At 43.9% G+C, this 20,837-nt stretch overlaps 1 protein-coding gene across 3 annotated transcripts in view; it reads left to right on the top strand.

Annotated features, from left to right (window-relative positions):
• The window catches only part of LOC144772247 (uncharacterized), a 228,007-nt gene that overhangs the window by 41,164 nt on the left and 166,006 nt on the right, over positions 1-20,837 (top strand). For all 3 annotated transcript variants that reach the window (XR_013599698.1, XR_013599699.1, XM_078656463.1), the window contains exon 2: positions 13,157-13,283. Coding sequence is in view for 1 of the 3 variants with exons in the window: in XM_078656463.1 (XP_078512589.1) it covers positions 13,157-13,283 (127 nt within the window). In the remaining 2 variants the exon portion in view is untranslated. The remainder of the gene's footprint in view (positions 1-13,156; positions 13,284-20,837) is intronic.

The raw sequence follows: 20,837 nt of genomic DNA, 5'->3' as shown, positions 1-20,837 counted from the left end.
CTGTAACCGAGGCGACTACAGTATATAATTTTAAGGTTTTCAGTGTTTAAAAAAAAAAAATAATTATATCCCTGAACATCTTAACTGGGCATAAATATCTGCAATGACTCAGTGCAGCAAGGACGAAAGGTGAACTTCTACGCCAACACCATCACATTCCATATAGACAGCAACTGAAAGGCTGTTTTATTTTTTCATTTTATGGTGTATTGCATTTTTCTGCATGAGTACATAAATTTCAATCAAAATGTTCTCATCGCTATCAATGCGATCTATTATGTTGTATGTCGTTAATGAATATAGAGTTGCTGCAATACAAAAGATCCCGAATCGATTGCTTTGCCAGGACTAAATGAAATCATGAAAATAAATAAAAAACTAAGGTGTGGGATAGTCCAGGCTATCACAGTGATCGCTCGCCCGTAACTGAGCATAGATGCTAGGAATTTGAACGTTTAATCTATAAAATAGAATTGCTCTTGTGCCTAAACTTTCCGTGTGGATTGTGACTGCTCTCAATCTGTTATGTGAGGAAAAGCACTCAAAGACAATTCTGAATACCAGCTATTAAGAAGATATAACGACGTGCATAGCCAATAGGTCTCGCTTTTGGGACCTAATAAGTGTTTAGCCATGCAACACTTGTTTAGTCAAGGATATTGTGCTGGATAACTAAACACTCCTAATGTCCCAAAGGCAAGACTTATTGGCTATGCATTAGGGGGCCTTATAAGTGTTTGGTTTCGATCGAGCTATTGAGCTAGCCAATGTTTCTAAGCTGTGCTGTAGAGAAGTGTGGCTGCTGTGCAGCATGCTGAGAAGTTGTAATTAAAAAGTGTAAGAAGCACTGAGTGATGCTGCGGTGTTGTTGAGTGATGCTGTGCTGGCCCTGAGTTATGCTGTGCTGGCCCTGAGTTATGCTGTGGTGGCGTTGAGTGATGCTGCGCTTGCCCTGAGTGATGCTGCGCTGGCCCTGAGTGATGCTGCGCTGGCCCTGAGTGATGCTGCGCTGGCCCTGAGTGATGCTGCGCTGGCCCTGAGTGATGCTGCGCTGGCCCTGAGTGATGCTGCGCTGGCCCGGAGTGATGCTGCGCTGGCCAGTCGGTGGCGGTGGTAGAGTTAAAATGTACTTCACAAACACTGCGATTCCTGGGAAAAACATAAGAATCTCACACACTGGAATCTAGAGGCTGAGGAGAGATGCTCAGCCCAAAAGGTTGTGCCAAACGCAGACTAAAAGTGGCGACAGAAAAATGGACTGGTTGAACATACTGTGTAGGCTAGCGATACGTACGGCGTACATTGGTGAACACAGGGCACAAGTCCTAAACAAGATGCGCGGCTGCTAGACGCACTCTGTGGTGGGGGAGGGGCGAGCAAGACACAGGCAGAGCGAGGCACTCGCGTGGGATAGCGAGAGGAAAACCAGATGGCGCCTCTACTCGTGCCTCTAAAAGCTGTGGTAGGACTTTTAAAAGCCCACTAACTAAATGTCTCTCATGGGCAGCGCATGTGCTGGCTCAGGCAAGACCTAAAAGGACAGGTCAAAAGGAGCACATAAAGGAAAAACGAAAAATAAACAAAACTAAGGGAAAAACCACGAAATATGGGCATGTGGCACTTAGACACAAGAAATCCAATATCCCCATTTGAGAACAGTAACAGTAAAGTTACTATTTGCACAGAAAGTGTCCTTGTAGCAGGACAATGCCCTTAAGCAACCTTTAGACTGGCACCGCATAAAAAGAGTGAAACAAAACCCCTCCCCCCACCAGCCACTACAGGACTAAATGAACAAAAATGCTAGAAATGGGCCCGGAGTGATGCTGCGCTGCCCCGGAGTGATGCTGCGCTGCCCCGGAGTGATGCTGCGCTGCCCCGGAGTGATGCTGCGCTGCCCCGGAGTGATGCTGCGCTGCCCCGGAGTGATGCTGCGCTGGCCCGGAGTGATGCTGCGCTGGCCCGGAGTGATGCTGCGGTGCTGCGGTAGCGTATAGTGATGCTGTCGTAGCGTATAGTGATGCTGAGGTGTTGCTGAGTGATTCAATTCAGGTGGGCATTAACAGAATAAATCGTATAACAAGTGTAGGACAGTAATTCTACTCTGTGCCCGAGTTCCTGTTAACACATAACAGGCAGATCGAGCCACTTTCAAATCAAGTAAGCTTTAAACCGGTTAAAGGGTGCTGTCAATCGTATCATTTGCCATTGCTTTGCAGTATGAGTATAACCTACTGTGAGTCGCATGCCTGTCCTTCTTACTCTCCATTACTGTATTTCTACATATTTACCACAACTCATTTAATAGAACACAACCCCGCCTTCTTCGAAAACATAGCCCTCCAATATAACAATACTTGGTATCCTCAAGCCTATCTACTCATTTCACCAACTGTTCACATGAACTTACATAGCCTCCATTATTGATCACTCCTAACTCCCATTAACCTAAAATACCCCAAAGAAACTGGAACAAAAGCATGGAATGGATTCCTTGAAAGCACATGACTTATCACAATACTCAATCCCCACGGAATTGAACACTAACTCTTGGTTGCCCAGTAGCATGCTACTCGCCATAAAGCACTTCAAAGCCTCAAAGGTGGCAAGTACTATATAAAGGGGAGAGGATGCAGCCTTACGGCTAAAGCGGTCGACTTTGAACCTGGGGAAACGGGTTCGAGTCTCTGCAACGACACTCCACATCCTGTGATTCTGGGCAAATCACTTAATCTCACCGTGCCTAACAAAAAATGAATGTGTCCATCTGTAACGAAACTGGTGCTCATGTAAGCGCTCTGATAACAGATTTCTCTGATCTAGTTTGCGTTATTTTAAAAGCTATAAAAGAAAATGCAATTACAATACATTTCAGTGGATAGACAATTTTGTTTGCGAAACAGAGGCTAGGCAATGGAAGGAGTTGTTCATAAGGGCTTAAAGCCGGCAGCCAGAACCTTGTGTAGCGTGGTTCTTCGGTGTTACATGTAGTACTGCCATAGTTTATGTTCGGCAGCGTCCACCCAGAACCAGTAAAGGGCACCATGGTTCTTTCCTCCTCCAGTGACAGAGGATTTCTGGCGTGAGGGTGGAGATAGGCTCCCAAATATCAGTGGTGTGTTTGCATAGTGAGTGTTTTGAGAAAGGTGCATGCGGCTTGGTGTTTTTGTTCAGATGGTGTCTGCGATGTGTTTGTGGTAGGCTTGTGTGTCTGTGCTGTGGCAGTGGGTGCAGGTGAAAGGTCCTACCGAGGGGCATGGGTCAGTGCAGTGGTAGTGTTTGTTGCACAAGCCGGGAGTCTAGGGTATTGAGCTAGGCACGGTCTATGCTGTATATGGTATGAAGCTCCTGTGTGTCATGATAACATATGTAATATGCAGCTGTTATGTAGTTGCTTTCTATATTATGTACGATTTATCTGCAGTCTAGGTTATATTACGTTGCTGCTGAATGTTACATTATATGGCTACTGTCCAAATGATGAAGCCGCTGTCGTATTGCCTGTTATGTTGTGTATCTTGCTGATTAAGTTATGTTGCTTCTCTCTATTTTATGCTAGATAACTGCCTATTTGTCTTTTTTTGTACATGTATATAGTACACCTTGCTTCAATTCTGTGACTTAAAAAAAAAAAAAGAGGATTCACATTAAAGTAAAGTAAAAGTAAAGTCCACATTTGTAAAGCGCACAATCACCCGTAAGGGTCTCTAGGCGCTGGGGGGCCGTCGGGAAGATTAAGCGAGCTATTGCCCAGAGTCACATGGTGCTGGGCTAACCTGCCGCCGGAGCCGGGGATCGAACAGTGGTCCCCAGATTCCAGCGTCAGTCGCCCTGGCCGCTGCGCCACACATTACATTTTATTTGCGGCTTTGGCTTGTGTTTGGGCTTGTAGAGCCAAGCCAGATCCTTGGCTTGGGTTCGGCCCTTCCACTGAATTCTCTGGCTTGCACACATCTACCTTTTAAACATTTATTTTAAAACATTACTGCCCGCCCTAAGTACAAGGCCATTGGTGAACTAAAAGGCAAATCCATTACTACATGTACCCTAAAGGTAGGCTAGATTATTACTGTAAATGGAGCCTATTATGAAACACAAGCGTTTTTTTAACAGTGTATATCCTGAACGCACCCATCTGAATACGGTCTCATGTATGAGGTGATGAAGAAAAAGAAGGCTCGGTAAAATAAAGGTTCTGGCTAAGGTCACAAAACATGCGAGAAGGGCACCCGAGACTGGTCATTGGTTTCTTCGTTTCACGCTGTGCATCATCCCTAGCACATTTCCACTCAGCGCTACCGCCTGCAGTTCAGCTCTTTCCAGGAATTCTCCTGATGAATTCTCAGAAAAAAATGAGGGGCTCGGAGCGAGAGGGCATTGCAGTGATAAACCTCTTTCTGGGAGCGTATTAATACCAGGGCACTGGGGAGATGGAAGCTTCGGATCAATAAAGTACCATGATAGGGGAGAGGGGTTAAAAAAAAAAAATCAACAGTACTTCTAGGCTGCCGGAGGCACGTGTCAAAAGTCGGTGGCGAGGTAGAGTTCAAATGGACTTCACAAACACTGCGATTCCTAGGAAAAACATAAGAATCTCACACACTGGAATCTAGAGGCTGAGGAGAGACGCTCAGCCGAAAAGGTTGTGCCAAACGCAGACTAAAAGTGGCGACAGAAAAATGGACTGGTTGAACATACTGTGTAGGCGAGCGATGCGTACATTGGTGCACACAGGGCACAAGTCCTAAACAAGATGCGCGGCTGCTAGACGCACTCTGTGGTGGGGGAGGGGCGAGCAAGACACAGGCAGAGCGAGGCACTCGCGTGGGATAGCGAGAGGAAAACCAGATGGCGCCTCTACTCGTGCCTCTAAAAGCTGTGGTAGGACTTTTAAAAGCCCACTAACTAAATGCCTCTCATCGGCAGCGCATGTGCTGGCTCAGGCAAGACCTAAAAGGACAGGTCAAAAGGAGCACATAAAGGAAAAACGAAAAATAAACAAAACTAAGGGAAAAACACGAAATATGGGCATGTGGCACTTAAACACAAGAAATCCAATATCCCCATTTGAGAACAGCAACAGTAAAGTTACTAATTGCACAGAAAGTGTCCTCGTAGCAGGACAATGCCCTTAAGCAACCTTTAGACTGGCACCGCATAAAAAGAGTGAAACAAAACCCCTCCCCCACCAGCCACTACAGGACTAAATAAACAAAAATGCTAGAAATGTGCCAACCGGAGCAGTATCACCTGCCAGAGATATGGGTACGAAGAGGCGTCTCAAAGGAACCTTACTGGGGCTTAGAGAAGTTTGGCTTAGCCAATCGGGCCTATGAGCCGCAGTGTAAAACAAGCATTGGCATAGGCAATAGGTCTCGTTTTTGGGACCTTATAAGTGTTTAGCCATGCAACAGTTGATGTTGTTGCACCAAGGATATTGTGCTGGATAACTAAACAATTATAAGGTCCCAAAGACGAGACTGATTGGCAATGTCAATGCCAATGTTTGTTATAATGGTTCAAATCTATTTTATTGAGTTTACAAGGTAAAAATATTAGAATTGCCTGTAATGCTGCATCCGGTTCCAATATGATATGCTGGCCTTGCCTTGATCTCAGGGGGAAGGTCAGGGCTTTGAGGAGCCCTAAGATGTATTTCTTTTATTTGAAGCTTGGGAGCTGCGTACCATGTCCCAGAACGGTGTCTGCTTCGGACATGCCCAAAGTAGAGCCCCTCCAGCAATCTTTACTACGGGTTGGTTTACCCCTGTGTAGTCTGGCAAGTATGAGATATCAATATGTTTTTATCTTGGTGCTGGTCTCAATGCTTGATGTATTACGAGCAGTATAGCATGCCTTAATGAATGTCCCCATTACTTGTGTGAATAAGCATCCCAGCTGCTGTTTCCAACACTTTTGGCCTGCAGTTTTCTCCTCCATAAGGGGGTGAGTTAGTTCGGTGATAATACACTTGTCGTCATTTTTAAGTAAGATTAATTTCTCATAGGTAGTGAATCGCCTCTGCGCCCATTCTCGAACCTCTGTGAGTACCCAATGCCTTATCTGAAAGTAGTGAGGGCATTCTGTTTTGGGTGTACTGTAATCGTTTTTCTTTTGCTCGATGAAGATGGGACCCTCAGCGTCAAAAAAACTGTCTGATGGAACTGCAATCGACATGTTGCAATGCCAAGAAGACTGTGGGGTGAAGGCCCGGGGCAAAGTCTGGGTTGGTCAAAATGGGCATGAGCAGTGAAGGGAAGGACGTTAGTTTCTTTCTGGTGCCCTCTCCAACCCAGACAGCCAGGGTGGCTCAGGTGATCAGCAAAGAGTATAGACCCAACACCCTCCGTTTCCGGTGTAACCAAGGTATCTTCCATAGGTGCTCCTGTTCCACGTTCCATGAATCACCATTGCTTCTCAGTCTCTGGGCTGCTCCATTCCTCTAGGAGTGTTTTAAGGAACATTGGTCCCTAACAAGAAGGTTTGTAGCTCACAACATATGAAAGTAGAATTACAATGATGTCTACTTTTTATGTCCTATTGGACATGATCATTTAATGTAAAAACTAAACAGAAAAATATACAAGTGGGAGCATTTTTATATCCGGGAATTGAGGCAAACACAGGGTTGTGCCTGAACAATTTACAACATTTTGGCCACCAAATAATACATTTGCGCATCCCAGCACATACTAATAAAGATATTCAATTATGTCAGGGTGCGAGAAGTCAACAACGTTTCGATCCCTCTACAAGAATGCAGGGATCATCTTCAGGATAAAAGAATAGGTGCCTGAGGCAATTGCCTTTGATTCATTAGATGAGGTAAATGGTTCACGATACTGGTGTCCAGGCCCATCGAAGATGACCAATAAGGTGCAATACAGGAGGCAATCAAGAGGCATAATTTCCACGCGGGGGTGGAGGGGGGCTATTTACTAGAGTCGCCCGGTAGGCGGTGTGGGAAGTCCACAGTAGGGGAGCGTTGTTGTCCGGTGTGGGCAGCCAGAAGGATGCCGCTGATGGGTCGCAGTGCCCAAGCATGAAGAGGATCTGATCCGTGACCGTCAGCCAAAGTGAATACAGCCACCAGGAAGCAGAGCTGTGCTACTTGATAATATTGTAGGTGATTAGGGGCCCCCAGGCCCCTCTCTCCCATGGGGCGGTATATCTGATTGCGATGCATACACGGGTATTTGCTTTCCCATACACAGTAGCTTAACTCCACCCGAATGGATTAGAGCGTTCCTGCGGTGGCTTGGAATAGAAATTGGGCCCTGGGGAGTATTGTCATTTTTAAGGCTATTATGCTCCCAAGCGAGGGGAGGTTGTAGTGCCTCCATTGGACGAGGTCTGTCCTAATCTGGTGGTTTAAATTGCTATAGTTGTTGTTAGACAGTGTCCCGGATCATGGAGGTCTTCTTTTTTCTGAGATAGGAGACCAAGGATGTAGCCTATGCCAGAAAGTAGCTGGTGGTCAGATGCTCTTGCAGGAAAAATGGTACTGATAGATATAGGGCCTGTGACTTTTGTAGGTTAATTCTAAACCCAGACACCTTCCTGAACTGCTCTAGTTCCTCTAGAAAGGCTCTTGAGGAATGCAGTGGATCTTCTAGTGCTACTAAGGTGTCATCTGGGTAGAGGCTTATTTATTTAAATGTATTTAAAAGGTTTTATATCGCGCTGCCTAGACCCTGGGGTATCAGGGTGTACATCACCCCTGAACCGCACCACAGCAATCCGGGGGGGTCATCTCTGACTTAGTGCCATTGGCTCCATGAATAAGACAAATTGGTGAGGGGATACCGGGCTTCCCTGGCTTGTCCCTTTGTGTATGGAGAAGGGTGTTGACAGGTGCCCATTGACCGAAATCGCCAATGTGGGATTGCTGTAGCAACTGAGAATCCATTTGGGGAACTTGGTGCCAAGGCTAAGTGGGCTAGGGTGGCCTCTCAGTAGTGCAAGTGAAATATCAAACTCCTTTTCCGCATCTACAGCCAGGCGCATCACGGCATTTGGTCTTGTCAACCAGGTGCAGGATCCTTTTAGTATTGTCTCCCGCACTCTCTGGAGAGGATAAACCCAGATTGGGCTGGGTCCAACAAGCCCGACATAAGGGGGTTGACACATGCCGTCAAAATGCCAGTAAAGCGTTAAAAGAACAGAAGATGGACGGAATGCTGCACAATGCAAACGTTTACCCCCAGTTACAGATCTGGTTTTTATCCATCTTTATTTCGCTCGCCACCCCACCCCAGTTTGCACCCAGCCATATGCAACTCAGTATTGAACTTCCTACTGATGTATGGAGCACAAAATTGCTAACCGTTATGTACAGGCCTAATCTAGTTTAATGAAAAAGAAAACGTCTTTATCTGTAATGCTGTTGCAATATGTGTACTCGTAACAATATTATCCTGAAGCACAATATACAACCAATTTTGCGCAATAAATATACAGTAAAATCGAACAAGATGTGTATGAGACACGTTCCCAGTATAGTGTTATTATTCCACAAGATACCGTTTAGTCCAAGTGATAGCGCAGTCAAGTACTGTTTTATTCGGATGGAACCAACAAAGCCAACACGTTTCATCTTCAAAAATAACTTCCTCGGGCTGGAAACCAGAAATGTAAATGTGTACCATTTGTATGTGTACAAGAATGGTAACGTACAGGTGTGAAGACTAACTATCTGGACATGCAAATGGAAAATAGATGCCATACGTAGCCCAAAAGAAGATAAAACCACGTCACAATGATATGGTTCCCCAATGAAGTGTATCGCACGTATAATGCAGCAAGCTGGCCCCAATCATGCCAAGAAGTGTACATATTAGAAAAATATTGTCCCAAAGGGGAAACAATAAAAAAGAATAAATAGATGTCCATGTCGAAGTCAAGCCGAAAAACTGTTTAGGAATCTATGCACCCACATATGCGAACCCACGAAGAATGTGGTCCGTTAGACTGCAAACCCTGTAAGTTGCAATACCAAGAGAAGAGGAAAAGGATGAAATATGTAATAAGGAATAAAGAAATTACCTGCTGATCTGTCGTATTCAAAGAACTACTAACACGTAAAGCTTTCATTGATTGAAATTGGTAGACCTTGATCTAAAGAATAAATGGGTTGTCAGTAATATATGTGGCAAATCATCACAGCTAAACAAGTCCACAGACTGTTAAATATTATCCAAAGACGATATGGCAACTTACAAGGAACAGTCAAGAAGATTGTTAATGGAACATGTTGCATGGTAATGAAGAATTCATGGCCGTTCAAAAATCTGCAGCAATGCAAATGTTTGATGCAGTTGGTATATAGGCAATGTACATGGACCTCCTTGATATGCGGCATAATGTGTCCATAAGACTAGCATAAAAAAGATTTTACGGCTAGCAAATACGCAAACATATATTCCACTGTCGAAATAAGACCAAACAACCACAAAACAAATACAAGCATTTGCAATGCAATAGGTCTCGCATTAGGAAAGTTTGAGCTATTGGCATTGTAAATGACAATATTTTTTTTATGTGTTGGTTTTGAAAATGGATAAATTAATAGCATTGTTATTTACAATGCCAATAGCTTATACTTTCGCAAATGTGACACCTATTGCATTTGTAATGCAATATATGTATTGTTGAGAGTGGGAGAGCGTGACAGTGGGAGAGTCAGTGAGTGGGTGGGTGGAAGAGTCAGTGAGTGAGTGGGTGGGTGGGAGAGTCAGTGAGTGGGTGGGTGGGAGAGTCAGTGAGTGGGTGGGAGAGTTAGTGAGTGGGTGGGAGAGTTATTGAGTGGGTGGGAGAGTCAGTGAGTGGGTGGGAGAGTCAGTGAGTGGGTGGGAGAGTCAGTGAGTGGGTGGGAGAGTCAGTGAGTGGGTGGGAGAGTCGGTGGGAGAGTGAGTGGGTGGGTGGGTGGGAGAGTGAGTGGGTGGGAGGGATAGTGAGTGGGAGGGAGAGTGAGTGTGAGGTAGAGTGAGTGGGAGGGAGAGTCAGTGAATGGGAGGGAGAGTCAGTGAGTGGGTGGGAGAGTCAGTGCGTGGGTGGGAGAGTCAGTGCGTGGGTGGGAGTGTCAGTGCGTGGGTGGGAGAGTCAGTGAGCTGGTGAGAGAGTCAGTGAGCCGGTGGGAGAGTCAGTGAGCCGGTGGGAGAGTCAGTGAGCCGGTGGGAGAGTCAGTGAGCCGGTGGGAGAGTCAGTGAGTGGGTGGGAGAGTCAGTGAGTGGGTGGGAGAGTCAGTGAGTGGGTGGGAGAGTCAGTTCTTCATTTCCTCCGAGGTACTCCTCATCAGTGTAAAAGAGACTCGTTATAGTTCTTGCACAGTCTCATCATTTTAGAACTGAAGCATATGCAACTAACAAACCATTGACAAAGCCAATAGTCCTGGCTTTTTGTTTTGTTTTAATGTTACTTGCTGTATTTTACACCTGGATGCAATGACAGAAGCAGAAAAATACCAGTCGGCCGGCGCACTATGCTAAGCACATATTTTTAGTGCTTTATTTTTTATTAAACCACGCCCTTTATTACAAAGGCCTTCCCGCTTTGAGAGACAACCCCCATTTTTTACATCCTACTTAAATCCCCGTAGCAGCCTATTCATGAGTCTCCGCCACCACCATCACTCATCTGCCCATTAGGGCTTGGTTCTAACCATATCACACCTCCAAAACTAAAATCCAATGAGTTTAACATATATGGTATTGGATGATTTTACCTCCTAGAATCATGCAACCTATATCGCTACAACATGTGCATAGCAAGTCATGATGAACATGTTGCAAAGAAGCAAAAAAATGCAAAGCAGGATTGCAGCTGGATCAGAGCCCTGAATCTGCAGAGACGAAACGACACTCCGGGATTGCGCTGTCGCTTCACGCACATTAGTTCTGATGTTAAGCGGCTAATAGTGCGCGCAGAGGGATAAAGTGCTCCTCCTTCGTGTAAAAGGAGAATATCCCGCAGGATTTTAAATAACGCGCGCCCACGTTTGGAGATTAGCCGGAGGAAGCGGGTATTAATCCAATTACTTGACGAAAGGAGTGTGCAGGGCTGCGTGGAGGCGCCATGGGTCGGGGGCCGTGTCAGCTCTTCCGGCTGCCATGCCTGCTAGATCAGAACGAGGCTCCCTCGAGTGACCTTCGCTGACCTGCGCACCACGCACAATCTCTCATACCGAGGTCGCTGTTGCCTTTGGCTAGCGAGGTGTAAGTTTTAGAACCTATGCTCGCGAGCAGAGAGCGCCCGAGGCCTAGATGTTTCTTTCCACTTACCTTTGGTCGAGCGCACTCGGCGCTCATGTCATCAGATGAGGCGGGAGAGGAAGAAAACGGAACTTTTCACCCCTTCAGCAAGAAAAGGTGCCATTGAGCTGGCAGCGAGGACGGAGGCGCCCCAGAGGGCTCCACAAACAAGCCTTTCTTCCCTGATTGCATTGGCCGTGTCACAACCCAGTGATCGGGAGAGTGCCGCCACGCTGCCCGCGGCGACCCGGAAGCTCTTGGCCGGCCGGCCAATCCGCTCGCGGCCGACCGGAAGTCCCGCCTCCCCAGGTCCGCGAGCTGCCGGCGCATGGAGCGCCCTGCCGTCCGGTGTAGCCCGGGTCCCCAGGAGGGGGCCGGGGAGAAGGAGGAGTGTGGCGCCTGTTGCGGGGCTCCTCTGACCTGAGGGAGCCCCGATTTAGATGGAGACGCGCCGTGAGGAGCCCCGCCGGAAGAGCGCAGTTGGTGAGTGGGGCCCAGGGCTGATGTAAAGTGCGTGCGTGCCTGTTTGTATGCGTGGGGGGGGGAGTGTGTGCGTGTGTGCGCGAGGGAACGTGTGTGCACATGCGTGACTGTGTGTGATTGAGAGAGAATGCGAGGTAGCGGATAGTGTGCCTGTATGTGTGCCTGTATGGGTGCTGTATGCCTGCGTGTGCATGCGCGCGCCTGTGTGTGTGTGTGCGTGCGTGCATGCAGAGAGGTGGGGGCTGCCTGTGTGTGAGCAAGGGCTTTGCGCATGCGCAGCGGCTTTGCGCATGCGCAGCTACCAGACGCTCGCTCCCGAGGTCAAATCCGACCCTGAAAACGCTCGTAACACTTTGGTGTCCACTCTCCTGAAAACGGATCACATTAGTTGTCGAGCTGACAGCATTCATGCTTCGCATGAATGCTAACGTCAGCTCGACCTAAAAAGGACTACAATTTTGACGTACACTGCCACGTCTTTGGTGCGGCTCTTTTCTTTTACTTTTTAATGACACTGTAGTGCGTTTTTTTAATTTATGTAGCCTGCTCGTTTTTTTTTGGTTTTTTTAATGGGGGGGAGACCCCCCCAACACCCCCAACGTCACGCAGAACTTACAAGCAGGACGACCAAAAGGAATATCACTTGCGTGGTAAAGACGGTCGTGGAAGGCACCCGCGTTGAAGAGACGTTTGCGGGGTAAGTGGATCGTTGATAACGTCATGCGTGGAAAAGACTTCGTTGTAAATGATGTTTCCCTTTGAGAAGGAGATCTAAGATCAGCCACTGACTAGAGAACCTCACAGGGCAAATGTAGGTGCCCCTGCCTGTAGGACAGGCTTTTTCAAGTTAAATATCTCCTAAGACTAGAATTCCATTTATCTGGAATTAAAATGACAAAGCAATCATCCGAGAGTGACACAAGTGCTCAAAGCATTCATTTACAGTGAAGCCTTTGATTTAGTCTTATCATACAGTAGTCTTCAGGCCAGATATGTCCTTCTTCCTGGGCCAGCATTGCCAAGATGCACAGCACAAATACGTTTACTATATATGCATATCTCAACAATCGCCTTCTATTACAAATTGTTGATCAGTAGTTCTATGTCTCAGTGACGTGACACCTGGAAGAACACCGAAAAAAAAAAAACAATAACTTAGGATGGATGTGAGGTCTAGCTTCATTTGGTACTTTGTTCCACCTGTAGGAGTTTAATTCTTATATTAGCTAGTTCTCGATGGTGTGGAGGAACAACTTTGGTAGGTACACAGGGGGGCTCACCTGGTACCATCAACAGTTTGTGTGACATGAACTACAAGAAAGAATATCCTGCTTTGCACGAACATATTTTGTTCCAGATCATGGCAATCATGTTCAGTTTCCGAGTATGATATAAACCTTTATTATTTATAATCCTTTTTCCAGGCACTGCTTTCATTCCAGGATGTCGTTGTCCATTTCTCACAAGAAGAGCAGGAGCTTTTGCAAAACTGGCAGAAGGATCTCTATGCAAATATAATGAAGGAAATTCACCAAGTCTTGATGTCACTGGGTATAGTAACATTGAATTCATTTTCAAAATTTGCACGTTCTACAAACTATTGGACAGTTTAACAGTTTAGGGTTTTCATAATAGATTTTGAAATGTTATTTGAGCCGTCCTTCACTACGTGTATGGCCGTTGAGCATTTATTTTTTAAATCATTTAATTCCTTTTATTATCGTTCTAAAAGTGAATTGAAGTACCTTATGATGTCAAGGCAAGACCTTTTTTAAAGATGTATTTTATTAATACTTTTCTGTGTATACAAAAAGAAAACATAACAAACTGAGCGTGCCCTTAACTGTTAACCCCTTGCATGCTGATGACGAACCCCAGCCGTCACGCTCCGCGGTGCTCGTGTGCGGATGACGGCTGGGGTTCGTCACGGCCCCGCCCTGTTCGTTTGTTTACCGCACAGCGGCGGAAACGGGACCAGCATCGAAGGGGTTAACACATAGCAATACTGAAATCATCATATTTCATAATTCTTTATATATCGCCATTCCGACTTCTCTACATTATAGCCAATTAACCAATAACGATTTTACCATTAGCACATGGAGGTGGCGATGGGGGTGTCTCATCAGGGGTATGCTAGATTTCTGGATTGGCCCTTCATGTGTCCAGGCCATCCAGTAGCTTTTCATCCCATTTCCATACTTAGGGTAAGACTTAGAAACAAAGCCCACCTAACTGAGTATTTGGCTCCAGACTACTTTTTGTGCAGCAAAGAATTCCTGGTACAGTAATTGCTGCAAGGACAGCCGGAGGTGAGAAATATGGATGACTTTTATGGAGAGCAGTAACAGTGGGAACGGGTAACAGGGTACTGTCCAGTGGGGTGGCTAGTAATCTTCCCAGGATAGAGTAAAGGTTCTACTTCAGAAGATTGTTAAAAGCAAAAGCTATATCGTTGTATTGCTGGTCTATTAAAATACATAAATAGTTCTCTTTGGAGGATACAATTTCTGTGATCTTGTTCAGTGATCTTTTACTGGATTACAGAGCATAATACACAGCAGAGGATGAGAGAGGACCATGCAGCCTGTTGTCTTCCTGCATCTGAAAAGAATACTGTCTTGGAAGAGACCAGTCAGAAGAGGCCTTTGATGTAGAGCCAGTCTCTTCTTCCTACACTCTTGGAAGAGGAGGTTGGGAGAACCAGTTGCCTAGTGGACCTTTTAACCTTTGGAAATATGGGCGAGCAGTGCCCACCAAACCCTTGTGTGCCAGGAAAAGTATTTTAAATTTGATTCCATATCTAACAGAAGCCAGTGAATTTTATTCTGGATGTTAGCGTCAAGAATAAATATTGCAGGCTCCAACAAGGTAGGCCAGCCTTCTTTAGACATTCTGTAGCGGAGGTGGGAGCTGGAACAGGGGCACAAAAGGCTTTTGAGTAGTCCAGTTTAGAGATGGCCTGGGAGCCCTCTTCCACTGCATCAAAACCTTGTGTCCTATATGAGAGCAATATGGTAAAGTGCAGAGTAAAGTATAAGTATTTTACAAGCAGGATTACACACAATATACAGATTAGTTCTGTAACCATGGAAATGTCCTCTAAGGAACTTTTCACAATTCGACTATCTACAATGGATGTCCTTCTTAAGTGCATCTGGTTTTGATTAGGACACGAATTCCCTTAAAGATCTCCTGCTCTTCAAGACACTGCTGCACAGCCAACCCTTCTCCCAAACATTCCCTTCTCCTTTGATGTCATACGAACCACTCCTTTCAGGTATTGCCCTGAGAATTTGGAACGCACTACCCCCTAAAATTAGAATGAACTCCTCAACTGCTTCATTCAAGAAAGAAGTTAACAGGATACCGATGAGAACATTTCTGCTGTAGAATGCTTGAACTATATCCAGGATATAATGTATCCCTTAGTCTGCATGCATGCTTATTTCTCGCAGCCTATATTCTTCTTTTTGCTTCGTTATCCGCCTGGGACCTGAGGTGATCTCTCTGGGGATTCTCCCATACCATATCCCATCCTTCATGATGATGTTTTTGAAAATGAATTGCAGAGGGGCACCACATTTACATCATTGCAGAGAGTCAAACATGTTTTCGCATAGTTCCACAATAAATGTAAATCTTCTCTTTCTTTTCTTTTCTTTAAAATGCTTCACATGTATACAGCGAAATAAAGCAGACTCATTCTGTCCATATTCAAATGCACTTCTGCAGGGCTGTAATCTAATGGATATATAAAACATATAAAAAATAAATATAATCAGCATTGACTGTTTAAATGACCTGGAAATACTGGTTACTGGCTTTCTTCATCATTGTAGGCGTGCAGGCCGAAAGGAATAGGATCGGTTTCCTCTCTCAGCACCTAATGTGGTAAGTGTTTTCCCAATACCTTATCAGCCAGTCGGGTTGTTTGGTAATTCCCGAAATGGTTGTGAAGGCTCCTTTTCTGCCATGGTCTCGGCCAGTCGGGTGGTTTGGTAATTGCCCAAATGGGTGTGAAGGCTTTTTTTCTTGCCTCATGTGGGGAGTCGGGTGAATGTAACGACTCTTCCAAGTGGGGGTGCAGCTTCCTTTTCAGCCATGATTTTGGTGTAGAGGTATGGCTATGGGTCAATCACTATGCCCTGCGCATATGTACACGTAATACACATTTTATACACTCCGTGATCATTTCCTTATCCTTCTCTTAGGATGGAGAGGTGTGATTAGAGATCATGGTTTGTTAACTCATGGTTCACACGCTCGTGGATTCTGGAACTTTCATTTCTGGGACCCCGAATTTCCAATAAAATTGCTGGATACCCACTTGTGGGCATTGATTGTGCATTTATAAAACATATGAGACCTTTCCTCTCCACGGGTTCATCTTGAAACTTTCAGATCTTGGCGTTTTGTGTTTTGATGCCTGGTGGGGCATCAGGTTTTAGGTTGATGCCCATAAGGCTGTATACATTTGAAAATTCTAAACGGGCACCGTACATGGACATATTCTGGTCCAGGCTGCATATGCTTGATGTGTCAACATGTACACTACAATCAGACTCCTTGTTCTTGTACTTCTAGGTGCTTAGTAATGGGCAGGTTAGCCAACTCTCCTCTACTTGGTAAAAGCAGAGTAAAGGATGCATATGGGTAAGGAAAAATGAATGGAGTGGAGGATTCTATTTTTATGATACTCTGATGGGTACTATTAGATGCTCACCTCCTAGTAACTTTTCCTAGTCACGATAAATGCCTTATCTTCTGCTATCATTTTGTAAAACGGAAGTGGAGGCATGGTCAGGTTTGTGACTTACTGTTGTGCCATTTGTTCATACTTTACATACGAGATGGAACATTTCAGGTAGACTTACGAATAATATGTTGATTTTGTGAGAACGGATTACTCAATTGAATTCCCTACTACTATTGTAGTATGTACATAAACATGTCCTCTTTTCCCCGATTCTTCATTTCTGTCGCCCCAATTTTCCATCATGTCTCTTTTAAGAGTTCGGATTTTGAATTCCCTACCTCTATTATGGTATGCATATAAACCTGTCCTTCTTTTTCAAACTCTCCATTTTTATCTCCTTCTTCTATCACCCTCTTCAAGGAGGTGGATTTTAAGAGCTTCAATTTGAATTATTTTCTCAATGGTTACATGAATGCATGATGGGATATTAAATATATTGGGTGACATTCCCCTCAATTGTATGACAATTCCAGGATGTATTTTGGCATAGGAACCGAAACCTACAGCTTCTAGTATATGTAGGTTTGTTTTTATTTTATTAGTATTGTTATTGTGTTTTTTGTCATTTTCATTGTTTATTCTCTTTCTTGTGGAATATTATATTCATGTCCTTGAATAATTTATTGTTTCACGTTTTGTGGCTTTGTGACTATTTTTTAGAGTGTGTCTATGTGTAATGTAATTGCTGTCCTTAGTTTATATATAATTGTTTATATATGTTTTTAGGTCGAGCCTAGCAGCGCATGCGCTGCTCTTCGAGGCATGCTGTATCTCCTCTAGGGACATTAATTACACCCATCCGTCCCCATTAGCTCCTTTGTGTGCCTGTCTAAATTCCCTTCCTTTTAGTGGCTAATTGTTGCATTTGTCCTTTCGGTAGGTGGTTCCGGTCGCTGGGGACTTGCCCTCTTACAAGTATTATTCCTCCTCTATCTATTTTGTTAAGTTTTTGCACTCATTTTTAGGTCTCGCGTGAGCCAGGGCATGTGCTGCTCTGGCGAGACATTTAGTAAGCGGCTTTCAAAGTGCTACCCACCACAGGCTTTTGCAGGCCACCAGCTGTCTGTTACGTGCACAAGCGCGCGCGCGACGTGCACAGCTGGCATCTGGCTTTCTCGCGTGAATCCCCTCCCCTAACCCCTCCCTTCTCCCACTCCCTCGTCAGCTTCATGTCAAAGCGCGGGTGCTGCGATTATAGAAAAAGTAAAGAAATAGAAAAAAATCTATTTCGTTACTTTTGCTATAATGGCGGCACCCGTGCTTTACTTTTAATGTTAAAAGTAAAGCACCGGTGCCGCGATTATAGCAAAAGTAAAGAAATAGATATTTTTTTCTATTTCTTTACTTTTGCTATAATCGCGGCACCCGCGCTTTACTTTTAACATTACAAGTAAAGCGCCGGTGCCGCGATTATAGCTAAAGTAAAGAAATAGATGTTTCTTTTTTATTTCTTTACTTTTTCTATAATCGAGTTGGTACTGGTACAGGAGCAATGCATCTGTTGTGCCAGATGCAGGTTGACCACCTCACTCCAAGCCATCACAGACACTGTCTCCACTCCTGGGCAGTCATGTGGCAACCAAATGCATTCTGGGAATCGTAGTCTTGATTGACCCAATGCGATTAGAACACATGCTAGCAATGATTTGAAAGGAGGAATGGTCCGTCAATGATGCAGCAGGAGCAGTTTTACCGGACCCAGTTGGCTGAGGGGCTCATTAGACTACAATTATAGATGTTATTCCAAACCAACCTGGAGGTGGGCGCCATTTCTTGCTTGCATTCTCTCCCTTTAAACTCTTGATTTGCCATTGTTTGTGAGTGAAAAGCTCCGACCTTGAAACAGTGTCTGTGATAACCAAATTTTAAAATTTCAAATTTTATTTATTTGATTTAGTTCTCTACTGAGAACAACAAATAGAATAATAAAACAATAGGATTACATTTAATAGTCAGCAAAATTGTGAACTCTTCTCCTAATACAAATTTAAAAAAGTTTTTAAATATGTAAACAGATTATACCATACAAATTCATTGGGAGGGAATTTAAAAGTGGAAATCAAACTCGGTACATTTGTAGAGTTACACTTGGTTTGAACTGGTTTTAAAAATCTCTTTCTGGCGGCAACTACAGTAGGGTTAGGACAAACAAACAAAATATGCATCAGATCTTGAACTCCTCCTTTACAGAGGTCACATAAGCTAGTGGCATTATTGTTATTTGTCCATTTGCAGGTAAGAGATTTGAGAGGAAGGATCCCAAACCGGAGTAACATCATACAACGTGTAGGAAAAATATTGTTGTCTTTGTTTGAATTCGATTGACTCAGCATATAATTTATAACATTGTAGTTTTGTGCAGTGCTGGAAATCGAGATCATAGCTGATCCTTGGAGTAAAGTGTTTTAAAAAAAGTTTTAAATGTGCTGGGGTCCAGGTTTTCAGTAGGTCAACTGTACATTCTGACAACTTCAATGCAAATATTAAATTTCGATAGAAGATGTATTTAACAGATCCTTCATCAAAGATTTCCAGTTTTAGTAGAGCTCTTAAGGAGCTTTTTCAGCATGTAAAATGTTATACGCCCATCGGATGATACTAGTGATTCCTCTAGCGAATGTACTAGTTAGAGAAAACTCAAGGCGCCTGGCTTGCACGGGTACAGATTGAGACATTTTGGTTATTTTTCGAAGGATCTTACTTTCTTTGAGTTGTATTGGATGCCAATGATTTATAGGAATATTCTCAAGGGCGTATGAAAGAACTGGAGGGATCGTAATGCTAAAAACCTGTAAAAGAGTTGAAAAGTTCCTATACCCGGTAGAAAAGTATACTCTTTGCAGTGCCCCAGCATGAACATCAGCTTTGTGAGTCAAGTGCTGAAGATGGGAGTGATTTTTTAGGGTTTGAGTAAAAATACGACTTAAATAAGTGTATTCTTTCACTATTTCTAACGATTGACCTCGGCACTATTTTTGTTTTTGTTATGTTAGGAACCAAAAAATGTTGTTCTGAATACGACTCCAGTGCGTGCAAGTTCCTTAAAGGCCAAAAGGAGTGAGATTGAGAATAATCACGTCATCCGCATACACTGGCATTGCCAATTGCTTTAGCTTTTGTTTAGTGAAAAGATTATAGCAAGTTTCTTTAACACAAGCACAGGAGCAGTTTCAGTCACAATTTCAGGGGTGCAAAAGGGTGTCCTATTGACTTCCTTACAACCCTGAAATTGCATTCTCAATTTGCGATTCTCTAATTGAGAATCGCAAATTGAGACTGTCTTCCCACTCATTCCTATGGGCCTTCTAGCCCATAGGAATTAATGAGAAGGTATTCCTTATTTGCGAATTGCAAATTGCAATTTGCGATTCGCAAATAAGGAATAAGTGGGATTCGCAATAAAATTAGCTAATCCTACCTACATTTCGTTTTGCGATTTTCTAATTGTGATTCCCTAAAAATCGCAATTTGAGAATCGCAAAATGAAAATTACCTACAAATGCCCCTATATCTTACAAAACAAAACATGCAAATTCATAACACAGCATACCACTCATCTCAAATAAACACCACTATACTACACACCACTCCATACCACTACACTTTACTCAAATTTACAAAACTACACTCAACACCCGTGTACACCACATAGATATAAACATAACATATAGCAACCACACAAATATACAACAAAACAAAAATATATAGGCAGAGGTATTCACACAGTTCCACACAACACAAATTCAACACCACACTCCATAATTCAACACCAAACCTCATAATGCAGCTCAATAACACAATTACACAACACACCACATACATCCAATCAACACCTCAGAATTCCACATCATGCCACAAAATTCAACAGCACCTCATATAATTAAACTCCACAACATGCCACTCCACAAAACAAAATACCATTCCCTATAATTCCAGTACACTCAATACCACATGATTACTATCCACATAATTCCACTGCACACCATGCCACATAATTTCACTACACTAATCCGCTCCACACCACACAATTCCACAACTAACAATTCTAATCCATCTCACATAATTCCACTACACACCACATATATATACTCTATAAAACATAGGTAAAAAACATTGCCGTTTACAATGCCAATAGCTTTACCTCAAACAAATGCAAGCCCTATCATATTTCCAATGCTTGCTCATATATTGTATATGTTTATTATATTACAGTCCTGAAGAAGTGTGAAACATGTTGGCTGTTTTCGCTATGTACATGTCAAGCATTTTAAAGAAAAGAAAGAGAAGATTTACATTTGTTGTGGAACTTTGTGAAACCATCTTTGACTCTCTGTAAAGATGTCTAT

This window comes from Lissotriton helveticus, chromosome 8 (genome assembly GCF_964261635.1).
Source record: "Lissotriton helveticus chromosome 8, aLisHel1.1, whole genome shotgun sequence".
In the NCBI taxonomy this organism is placed as follows: domain Eukaryota; kingdom Metazoa; phylum Chordata; class Amphibia; order Caudata; family Salamandridae; genus Lissotriton; species Lissotriton helveticus.
Note: the sequence above shows the minus strand (reverse complement) of the source record. Positions and strands in the feature narration are given on the sequence as shown.